General features: G+C 47.5%; 1 protein-coding gene across 3 annotated transcripts in view; it reads right to left on the bottom strand.

Annotated features, from left to right (window-relative positions):
- The window catches only part of C2H11orf97 (chromosome 2 C11orf97 homolog), a 154,869-nt gene that overhangs the window by 25,206 nt on the left and 117,324 nt on the right, over nucleotides 1-12,339 (bottom strand). For all 3 annotated transcript variants that reach the window (XM_056561498.1, XM_056561496.1, XM_056561499.1), the window contains one exon: nucleotides 10,650-10,694. In XM_056561498.1, coding sequence (XP_056417473.1) covers nucleotides 10,653-10,694 — 42 coding nt within the window. In that variant the 3' untranslated portion in view covers nucleotides 10,650-10,652. The remainder of the gene's footprint in view (nucleotides 1-10,649; nucleotides 10,695-12,339) is intronic.

The raw sequence follows: 12,339 nt of genomic DNA, 5'->3' as shown, positions 1-12,339 counted from the left end.
AAGCGTTCCATGCTGTGATGATCGCACCTGACCATTCTGTGTATTCTGCTCACTGGCCAGGTAAGAATTACAGACTTGGACCAATTGACAGCTGGGGGGGATATTTCAGGCTTAATAACCCCTCCTTAAACGTTGCCCTCTTGTTTGTGTACACATGTACATGTACCTTGATCTGTTTCTTTGGTTGTCTGTCTGCACCTTCATCCTGTCTAGTTTGGAATCTGTATTAGTGACTTGTTCCTTATTGTTCGCACCTGTTTTTGTAAATCCAGAATTTTGATCCTTGTTTAGACTTGTTTGTATTTTGCGTATTCCTCCTATGGTAGGTTAGGTCTGTTTCTTAGTATTTTGCTTTGTCCCTAACATGGAGGTTTTTGTATTCCTCCATTGTTGGCTTACTCTTCTGTGCCCTACGTGACATCTTCACGATACATGCATTCTCAAGGTGTGCGCTGAAGATTTGGGAGTGCTGTACTCGGTTATCTCTGGTGGTCCCATAAACAATGCATGTAGCACATGCCGACACATGCTTAGAGAGAGACATGGTCTAGAGATTGAGTGGGTTTAAAGGGGGTACTCCACCTCTAGACATCTTATCCCCTATCTAAAGCATAGGGGCTAAGATGTTTGATCGCGAGGGTCCCACCGATGGGGACCCCAGTGACCACGGCTGTGACACCCCAGACATCCAGTGCACAGAACAAACTTTGCTTTGTGTCGGATGACTGGCGATGCGTGGCGGAGGCTCGTGACATCACGGTCATGCCCACTCATGACGTCACAGCCATGCTCCCTCAATGCAAGTCTATACGAACGCCGGGTGCAGCAGGGAGACTGTGGAGGTCCCCAGCGACAGGACCCCCGCGATCAGACATCTTATCCCCTATCCCTTAGATAGGGGATAAGATGTCTAAGGGCAGAGTACCCCTTTTACCTCTGGGATCCAAAACTTATCCCCTATTTTTCAGATAGGGATTACGTGTAAAAAAAAAAAAAAAAGTAGTGTACCTCTTAACCACTTAAGGACCTAGGGCGTATGGATACGCCTTGACGTCCTGGTACTTAAGGACCCAGGGCGTATCCATACGCCCGTGGGAATTTCGGTCCCCGCCGCGCGCCGGGCGGGGACCGGGCCGGGGTGACTGCTGATATCAATCAGCAGGCACCCCGTGCAAATGCCCAGGGGGGTCATCAGAGGCGACGACCAATAGCAGACCGGGGGCGGGGGGTTAACTTTCGTTTTCCCCATCCTGCCCTCCCACAATAGGCGGGGAAGAACGGGGAACCGAAGGGGACCGGGCGCCGACGTCCACTTACCCGTCCGGAGGCTGCGGCGACGTTGATCGGCGGGCGGCGTCACGTGCGTCTGAAGAGGACGGCTGCCGGGATCCTACGGAAGCCGGTAAGTAGATCTGGAGGGCTACAGTCTGAGACCGTGGTCTCTAACTGTAGCCCTCCAGATGTTGCAAAACTACAACTCCCAGCATGCCCAGACAGCTGTTTGGGCATGCTGGAATATGTAGTTTTGCAACAGCTGGAGGGCTGCAGTTTGAGACCACTATACAGTGGCCTCTAAACTATATCCCTCCAGATGTTGCAAAACTACAACTCCTAGCATGCCCACATAGCTGTTTGTTGTCTGGGCATGCTGGGAGTTGTAGTTTTGCAACATCTGGAGGTCCACAGTTTGGAGATCACTGTGCACTGGTCTAAAAACTGTAGCTCTCCAGATGTTGCAAAACTGCAATTCCCAGCATGCCCAGAAAGCAAACAGCTGTCTCGGCATGCTGGGAGTTGTAGTTGGGTACCTCCAGCTATTGCATAACTACATCTCCCAGCATGCCCTTCGGTGATTAGTACATGCTGGGAATTGTAGTTTTGCAACAGCTGGAGGCACACTGGTTGGAAAATATTGAGTTAGGTAACAGAACCTAACTGAAGGTTTTCCAACCAGTGTGCCTCCAGCTGTTGCAAAACTACAACTCCCAGCATGCACAGTCTGTCAGTACATGCTGGGAGTTGTAGTTTTGAAACAGCTGGAGGTTTGCCCCCCCATGTGAATGTACAGGGTACATTCACACGGGCGGGTTTACAGCAAATTTCCTGCTTCAAGTTTGGGCTGCGGCAAATTTTTTGCCGCAGTGCAAACTCCTAGCGGGAAATTCACCGTAACCCGCCAGTGTGAATGTACCCTAAAAACACTACACTACACTAACACCTAATAAATGGTAAAACAATACATATACACCCCTTACACTGCCCCCCCCCCCCCCCAATAAACAATTTAAAACGTCTTGTACGGCAGGGTTTCCAAAACGGAGCCTCCAGCTGTTGCAAAACAACAACTCCCAGCATTTCTGGACAGCCACTGACTGTCCAGGCATGCTGGGAGTTTAGCAACAGCTGGAGGCACCCTGTTTGGGAATCACTGGCGTAGAATACCCCTATGTCCACCCCTATGCAATCCCTAATTTAGTCCTCAAATGCGCATGGTGCTCTCTTACTTCGGAGCCCTGTCGTATTTCAAGGAAACAGTTTAGGGCCACATATGGGGTATCTCCGTACTCGGGAGAAATTACACTACAAATTTTGGGGGGCTTTTTTTCCTTTTACCGCTTGTGAAAAGGAAAAGTTGGGGGCTACACCAGCCTGTTAGTGTAAATTTTTTTTATTTTTTTACACTAACATGCTGGTGTTGCCCCATACTTTTTATTTCCACAAGCGGTAAAAGGAAAAAAAGACCCCCAAAATTTGTAACGCAATTTCTCCTGAGTACAGAAATACCCCAGATGTGGGCGTAAAATGCTCTGCGGGCACACAACAAGGCTCAGGAGTGAGACTGCACCATGTACATTTGAGGCCTAAATTGGTGATTTGCACAGGGGTGGCTGATTTTACAGCGGTTCTGACAAACGCAAAAAAAAAAAAAAATACCCACATGTGACCCCATTTTGGAAACTACACCCCTCACCGAACGTGACAAGGGGTATAGTGAGCCTGAACACCCCACAGGTGTTTGACAAATTTTCATTAAAGTTGGATGGGAAAATGAAAAAAATTATATTTTTTCACTAAAATGCTGGTGTTACCCTAAATTTTTCATTTTCATATCGGGAATAGGAAAAAAGCCCCCCAAATTTGTAAACCCATCTCTTCTGAGTAAGAACATACCCCATATGTGAATTTAAAGTGCTCTGCGGGCGAACTACAATGCTCAGAAGGAGCGCCATTGGGATTTTGTAGAGAAAATTTGTCCGGAATTGAAGGCCACATGTGTTTACAAAGCCCCCATAGTGCCAGAACAATGGACCCCCGACACATGTGACCCCATTTTGGAAACTACACCCCTCACGTAATGTAATAAGGGGTACATTGAGAATTTACGCCCCACAGAGGTCTGACAGATTTTTGGAACAGTGGTCCGTAAAAATGAAAAATAACATTTTTCATTTGCACAGCCCACTGTTCCAAAGTTCTGTGGGGTGTAAATACTCACTGAACCCCTGATTAAATTCTGTGAGGGGTGTAGTTTCCAAAATGGGGTCACATGTGGGGGGTTCCACTGTTCTGGCACCACGGGGGGCTTTGTAAACGCACATGGCCCCTGACTACCATTCCAAACTAATTCTCTTTCCAAAAGCTCAATGGCGCTCCTCCTCTTCTGAGCATTGTAGTTCGCCAGCAGAGCATTTTACGTCCTAACATGGGGTATTTCCATACTCAGAAGAAATGGGGTTACACATTTTGGGGGTCATTTTCTCCTATTACCCCTTGTAAAAATGTAAAATTTTGGGGAAAAACTGCATTTTAGTAAAAAAAAAAAAAAAAATTCATTTACACATCCAACTTTAACGAAAAGTCGTCAAACACCTGTGGGGTGTTAAGGCTCAGCGGACCCCTTGTTACATTCCTTGAGGGGCGTAGTTTCCAAAATAGTATGCCATGTGGGTATTTTTTGCTGTTCTGGCACCACAGGGGCTTCCTAAATGCGACATACCCCCAAAAAACCATTTCAGCAAAAGTTGCTTTCAAAAAGCCAAATGTGACTCCTTCTCTTCTGAGCATTGTAGTTTGCCCGCAAAGCATTTTACATCCTAACATGGGGTATTTCCATACTGGGGTTACAAATTTGGGGGGGCATTTTCTCCCATTACCCTTTGTAAAAATTGTAAATTTGGGGGAAAAACTGCACTTTAGTGAAAACATTTTTTTTTTCATTTACACATCCGACTTTAACGAAAAGTTGTCAAACACCTGTGGGGTGTTAAGGCTCACTGGACCACTTGTTACGTGCCTTGAGGGGTCTAGTTTCCAAAATGGTATGCCATGTTGGGGTTTTCTGCTGTTCTGGCACCATAGGGGCTTCCTAAATGTGACATGCCCCCCAAAAACCATTTCAGCAAAATTCCCTCTCCAAAATCCCATTGTCGCTCCTTCCCTTCTGAGCCCTCTAGTGCACCCGCCGAACACTTGACATACACATATGAGGTATTTCCTTACTCGAGAGAAATTGTGTTACAAATTTTGGGGGGATTTTTCATCTATTACTCCTTGTAAAAATTCAAAAACTGGGTCTACAAGAACATGCGAGTGTAAAAAATGAAGATTTTGAATTTTCTCCTTCACTTTGCTGCTATTCCTGTGAAACACCTAAAGGGTTAACACACTTACTGAATGTCATTTTGAATACTTTGAGGGGTGCAGTTTTTATAATGGGGTCATTTGTGGGGTATTTCTAATATGAAGGCCCTTCAAATCCACTTCAAAACTGAACTGGTCCCTGAAAAATTCCGATTTTGAAAATTTTGTGAAAAATTGGAAAATTGCTGCTGAACTTTGAAGCCCTCTGATGTCTTCCAAAAGTAAAAACACGTCAATTTTATGATGCAAACATAAAGTAGACATATTGTATATGTGAATCAATGTATAATTTCTTTGGAATATCCATTTTCCTTACAAGCAGTGAGCTTCAAAGTTAAAAAAAATGCAAAATTTTCCATTTTTTCATCAAATTTTGGAATTTTTCACCAAGAAATGATGCAAGTATGGACAAAATTTTACCACTAACATAAAGTAGAATATGTCACGAAAAAACAATCTCGGAATCAGAATGAAAGGTAAAAGCATCCCAGAGTTATTAATGTTTAAAGTGACAGTGGTCAGATGTTCAAAAAATGGCCGGGTCCTTAAGGTATATTTGGGCTGGGTCCTTAAGGGGTTAAATTTTAACAATAGGTCATTCTTTTATTACCTGGTTCCAAATGAGTGTAATGTGAGCACATATTTGTTCTTTTACTATGTGTGCAAATCCTGCCCCAAACTTAGGTCGGGTGACCAAAACTAACAACTTCATAGAGATCTGTGCTGTTATTTTGGGTCACTAGACTTGTGGTCGGCCATGATTTTCACTCATAATACGAGCACAAAAGCAAACCTGCAGTACACTGCGCTGCATCAGGCCTTAGATCTGGTACAGAATGGACATTTTATTACTGCTATGTTATGTATGTATCAGCAGAAAAGAATCGTTGAGATTTATAGATAAAATAAACCTATAGGAACGTCCAAGGGCCAGTGAACGCAGCGGCCATCTCATCTGTATGCAGGAATAGTAATAGGAGTTAATGACTTAATTGCAGCCAGAACAATGCACAGATGTGTTCTCTACCTGATGGAATCACCGGGCTGAGACCTGGCCCATCTCTCTGCATCAATAACTCCTGGCTCACCCGTCTACCTGCCAAATCAGCAGAACGTGATCAGCGGAACTTTCTAGGTTTAGACTCTTGAGGATATTCTAATGCTCGGTGTAAGCCTCAGCCCTGACCTAGTGAATAAGATACAGACGAACGCTGTAGACTTCTATTATGTGAATGTATATCACCGTATGGTCAGATTTCCCCAGCCGTTCTTGGACCAGTTACATACATGACAATGTTTTAGTGTGTTTCATACTGTTATAACAGTATGGCGGTATTATTCATGTGTGGAGTTATTAATTAAATATTTAGTTTTTTTAAATCATCCAGTGAGAAAATCTTGGGTGTACTCCTGTAACAGCCTGATCCTGTACTATGACAGAGAACTCAAACTCTTAAAGGGGTTGTCCATCTTTTGAAATCTTATCCCCTTTTCACAGGATAATGGATAAATGTAATGGGTGTGTCTGCTTCTGGCTCTAGTTTTTATCTCTTCTGTTTTTAGCTGCAGCATCGCTCATTGCCATGACAACACCAGGCCCAATCAGGAGGCGTGGACTATGAGCCAATGGAATATGGCCTTGGGGTCCACACCCTCCTGAGGTAGGCTATAAATACCTCAGTTTGTTCTCTGCATGTTGTCTGTGATAGATATATTATTCCTAGTACAAGCTTTTTAAACTTGTGTCTATTATTCTGTTCTTTTGGTCTTCTTGCCTTTGTCTACTTTGACTACTCCTTTGCTTAGTGATTTGGTACTACCTTGCTTCCTGGTTCTGACTTGGCCTGTCTGACTTTGCTTTGTTTGTCTGTTTGCTGTTACCTGTTTTATGTTCCCTGATTTGTGCTTTGGTTAATTCTTTGTGTTCCAAACTGTTCCCTGACCTCTGTACTATTTGCCTTATTATTTTGACATTGTTACCCCTTGCATTTATACAGAACAACTCCCAAATCTCCCTGTGCATGAAGCGGGGTCCACATGCCAGCTCCATGCATCCTTTATGGGAGTGCCAGAAATACACAAGTGCTGTACTCGGCTGTGGCAGATACAGAGTATGCAAAAAAGAGGATTGCAGCAGCACACATTGGTCAGAGGCTATATGCCCAGCAGAGGTGAGTTGGTATCTGAGCGTTAGGCTCAGAATTTGTGCTAGGGTCCCATCCTAAATGAGGCCATGTCACGATTCGGCTTCCAGGTAGTGGATCCTCTGTGTCAGCGAGGGATTGGCGTGGACCGTGCTAGTGGACCGGTTCTAAGAGGCTACTGGTTTTCACCAGAGCCCGCCGCAAAGCGGGATGGTCTTGCTGCGGCAGTAGCAACCAGGTCGTATCCACTAGCAACGGCTCTACCTCGCTGACTGCTGAGAAGGCGTGGGACAGAAGGACTAGGCAGAGGCAAGGTCAGACGTAGCAGAAGGTCGGGGGCAGGCGGCAAGGTTCGTAGTCAGGATGGGTAGCAGAAGTTCAGGTACACAGGCTTTGGACACACTAAACGCTTTCACTGGCACAAGGCAACAAGATCCGGCAAGGGAGTGCATGGGAGGAGGTCAGATAAAGGCAGGGAGCAGATGGGAGCCAATTAAGCTAATTGGGCCAGGCACCAATCATTGGTGCGCTGGCCCTTTAAGTCGCAGAGAGCTGGCGCGCGCGCGCCCTAGAGAGCGGAGCCGCGCGCGCCAGCAGATGACAGCAGGGGACCGGGACGGGTAAGTGACCTGGGATGCGATTCGCGAGCGGGCGCGTCCCGCTGTGCGAATCGCATCCCCGACGGCCATGACAGTGCAGCGCTCCCGGTCAGCGGGACTGACCGGGGCGCTGCGGGGAGAGAGACGCCGTGAGCGCTCCGGGGAGGAGCGGGGACCCGGAGCGCTAGGCGTAACAGTACCCCCCCCCTTAGGTCTCCCCTTTTCTTTGACCGGCAACTGCCTCCCCTGGGATGAGGACACCGGGAAAAAATGGAGGGTTTCCTCAACGGCAGGCAGTACAGCAGGAGTGGGAATGGGGAGGGAGGGCAGAGGGCGAAGCCTGGCACGGGGCAGTGTGACACCAGGACGGGGGCCATGAGGAGGCACAGAGGTTTGCCTGACGGGACTGGGAGGGGGGGAGAGGCACTTCCTATGGCAGGCAGAGTCCCAGTTCTTTATCTCCCCGGTGGTCCAATCAAGGGTGGGGGAATGAAGCCGGAGCCATGGCAGACCGAGGAGGACCTCAGAGGTACAACTGGGGAGAATGAAGAACTCAATCCTTTCGTGGTGGGGTCCGATAGACATCAGGAGGGGTTCTGTGCGGTAACGCACGGTGCAGTCCAATCTGGCTCCGTTGACCGCGGAAATGTAGAGCGGTTTGGCGAGACGGGTCACCGGGATGCTGAATTTATTAACAAAGGACTCCACAATAAAATTCCCGGAGGCACCAGAGTCCAAGCAGGCCACGGCTGAGAGGGAGGAGTTGGCTGTAGGAGAAATCCGCACGGGCACCGTGAGACGTGGAGAAGAAGACTTAGAACCAAGAGATGCCACACCCACGTGAGCTGGGTGCGTGCGTGCGTTTCCCAGGCGTGGAGGACGGATAGGGCAATCCACCAAGAAATGCTCGGTACTGGCACAGTACAGACAGAGATTTTCTTCTCTACGGCGATTCCTCTCTTCCTGGGTCAGGCGAGACCGATCCACTTGCATGGCCTCCTCGGCGGGAGGCCCAGGCATAGACTGCAAAGGATGCTGTGGGAGAGGTGCCCAGAGATCTAAGTCTTTTTCCTGGCGGAGCTCTTGGTGTCGCTCAGAAAAACGCATGTCAATGCGGGTAGCTAGATGGATGAGTTCTTGGAGGTTGGCAGGAATCTCTCGTGCGGCCAGCACATCCTTGATGCGACTGGATAGGCCTTTTTTAAAGGTCGCGCAGAGAGCCTCATTATTCCAGGATAGTTCAGAAGCAAAAGTACGGAATTGTATGGCGTACTCGCCAACGGAAGAATTACCCTGGACCAGGTTCAGCAAGGCAGTCTCAGCAGAAGAGGCTCGGGCAGGTTCCTCAAAGACACTTCGGACTTCAGCAAAGAAGGACTGGACTGTGGCTGTGGCAGGATCATTGCGGTCCCAGAGCGGTGTGGCCCAAGACAAGGCCTTTCCTGAAAGAAGGCTCACTACGAACGCCACCTTAGACCGTTCTGTAGGAAACAAGTCTGACAACATCTCCATATGCAGGGAACACTGAGACAAAAATCCACGGCAGAGTCTGGAGTCCCCATCAAATTTGTCCGGCAGGGACAAGCGGAGGTTAGGAGCGGCCACTCGCTGCGGAGGAGGTGCAGGAGCTGGCGGAGGAGATGGTTGCTGCTGTAGCAGAGGCAGAATTTGCTGTAACATGGCGGTCAACTGCGACAGCTGCTGTCCTTGTTGGGCAATCTGCTGCGATTGCTGAGCGACCACCGTGGGAAGATCAGCGAGACTTGGCAGCGGCACCTCAGCGGGATCCATGGCCGGATCTACTGTCACGATTCGGCTTCCAGGTAGTGGATCCTCTGTGTCAGCGAGGGATTGGCGTGGACCGTGCTAGTGGACCGGTTCTAAGAGGCTACTGGTTTTCACCAGAGCCCGCCGCAAAGCGGGATGGTCTTGCTGCGGCAGTAGCAACCAGGTCGTATCCACTAGCAACGGCTCTACCTCGCTGACTGCTGAGAAGGCGTGGGACAGAAGGACTAGGCAGAGGCAAGGTCAGACGTAGCAGAAGGTCGGGGGCAGGCGGCAAGGTTCGTAGTCAGGATGGGTAGCAGAAGTTCAGGTACACAGGCTTTGGACACACTAAACGCTTTCACTGGCACAAGGCAACAAGATCCGGCAAGGGAGTGCATGGGAGGAGGTCAGATAAAGGCAGGGAGCAGATGGGAGCCAATTAAGCTAATTGGGCCAGGCACCAATCATTGGTGCGCTGGCCCTTTAAGTCGCAGAGAGCTGGCGCGCGCGCGCCCTAGAGAGCGGAGCCGCGCGCGCCAGCAGATGACAGCAGGGGACCGGGACGGGTAAGTGACCTGGGATGCGATTCGCGAGCGGGCGCGTCCCGCTGTGCGAATCGCATCCCCGACGGCCATGACAGTGCAGCGCTCCCGGTCAGCGGGACTGACCGGGGCGCTGCGGGGAGAGAGACGCCGTGAGCGCTCCGGGGAGGAGCGGGGACCCGGAGCGCTAGGCGTAACAGGCCACCTCCCCGTGGTGGATGGGGGACACGTTTTGATCAAAAAGTGCGCTAAGAGCCTACATTTTTTGACCAATGTGTGCTGCTGCAATCCTCTTTTTTGTATACTCTGTATCTGCCATGGCAGTGTGCACCCGTGTATTAGGTTGTTGTGCTGGCTAATTTTCCTTTTGCTTGTATTTACTACACAGGGGGAATGGCACCCTCTTTAGCTGTGCACCCCTCCCCCTTTCTCACAGGTGGGGTTTTAAATTGTATATGGATCCTGCATATCACCCAGTCAGAGGCTATATGCCCAGCAGAGGTGAGTTGGTATCTAAGCGTTAGGCTCAGAATTTGTGCTAGGGTCCCATCCTAAATGAGGCCACCTCCCCATGGTGGATGGGGGACACGTTTTGATCAAAAAGTGCGCTAAGAGCCTCAATGTTTTGACCAATGTGTGCTGCTGCAATCCTCTTTTTTGTATAATATATATATAAGTTCTTCCAGACTTAAAAAGAAAACCTCATACAGCAAATAAACATAATGTTGGCTACTAAAATATGAACAAGCAAAAATGAAGAAAAAAAAAATGAAATAAAAAATGATTAAGCCTTTATGTCCCAAATCAGTCATAAGGGTAAAATTTTCTTTGCAAGCAATCCCTGTGCTGTTGTGTACGGTGTGATTGGCAAAACTGTTTTTTTTTTCTTCTTCTTTTTTTTTTTTCATTTTAAATTAAAAAAGAAAAAAACACCCCTCCCCCCAGATAATACGTACCTGTCACTTTGTGCATTGTGCTGTTGTGTGAAACTGATGGATACCCTGAAAGAGAGAAAAGACTGGGTAGAGTAGAGTTTATTGTGCGTTCACGTTATAAGCTGCATACATTTTTTTTTATTATTATGTATATTTTTGGGATTGAAGCGTTGCTCCTAAATGGAAAATACCTGTAAACATAACCCCTGCCGTTCCATTTATTACATATTCTGTTATTTATAATTCATACTGTTATCTCTTTCAGGGAAAAAAATTAGGAAACAATATGGTCACAATGACGACTCTCGGAGGTGCTGTCACTAGAGATGAGCGAACTTACAGTAAATTCGATTCGTCACGAACTTCTCGGCTCGGCAGTTGATGACTTATCCTGCATAAATTAGTTCAGCTTTCAGGTGCTCTGGTGGGCTGGAAAAGGTGGATACATTCCTAGGAAAGAGTCTCCTAGGACTGTATCCACCTTTTCCAGCCCACGGGAGCACCGGAAAGCTGAACTAATTTATGCAGGAAAATTCATCAACTGCCGAGCCGAGAAGTTCGTGACGAATCGAATTTACTGTAAGTTCGCTCATCTCTAGTTGTCACTCACGCTTTTTACTTTCCTGGATGGCACATGTCCGAACTGTAGTCGCTTTAGCGATGTAATGAAACAGCGGGTCGGATGTATCTACCAGCGGATTTACTATTCCTTAGGAAAGAATTATGATAGACTCAGAGGGGCGTATTACACTCATGTATCAAAGATTTTACCCCTGTTTTGTGTGTATTTTTTTTGCGCATTTTTTTGCGCACGTTTTGGTAGAGCATGTCGTCCAGATGTGGCTGAATCAGGGTACCTTGGAGTGACTTCTATAGAACACATGGATTTATTACCTGCGTTCTTTTCCTTTGCACCAAAAACTTGCGTCTTTTTCCCCGTAATTATAAGCCAACTTTAACTGCACGTAGCGAAATCCTTTCTATTTCTGAAGGAAAGTTCTAGTAAGGAACCACCAGAATGTTTTTACTTTCCTATCTCAATTCCTCCTTTGGTTTGCTTTATATTGCTTTTTACTCCTTGGTTATTCCAAAGCACTTTTTAAAATAATTTGCATATAGAATATTTGTTTACAGTTCAGTTATTCATTAGATCACTTGTATATTGGTTTTGTTATTTTATGATCCAACAATTTAATACATTTACATAGGAAATGTTTGATAACTTATCATTGAACAAGATCCGTCACATTAAAACAGCTTTGTAATCCACTTAACACTGTAGATCATTCTTCTTTTATTTTTACAATTTACTGCTTTCCGTTATACTTTTCCCCAGCGCCCGGTAAGATGGTGGCTATCACTGACAGCCAACCATCTTACCATGTGACCATGGGGGTTTCATCCCCCCCAGCGATCGCTGCTGAGAATACTTAGCAGCACGGTGTGTGAGTCCGGATCACGGGGATCGGGACACACACCGCTCTGCTAAGTGTCCCTTACCCGTCCATGCGGTGTCCTGAGCAGCCTGAGCAGTCCCGGTGCGAGCGGCGTCCTCCAGGCGGTCCCGAGGGTGGTGCATCCCCGCACCACCCTTTGGCTTTCTGGGCATGCTGGAAGTTGTAGTTTTGCAACATCTGGAGGGCCACAGTTTGGAGACCACTGTATAATGGTCTCCAATCTGTGCTCTTCCAGATGTTCCAAAATTACAAAT

The sequence above is a fragment of the Hyla sarda genome, chromosome 2 (assembly GCF_029499605.1).
Source record: "Hyla sarda isolate aHylSar1 chromosome 2, aHylSar1.hap1, whole genome shotgun sequence".
Lineage (NCBI taxonomy): Eukaryota > Metazoa > Chordata > Amphibia > Anura > Hylidae > Hyla > Hyla sarda.
Note: the sequence above shows the minus strand (reverse complement) of the source record. Positions and strands in the feature narration are given on the sequence as shown.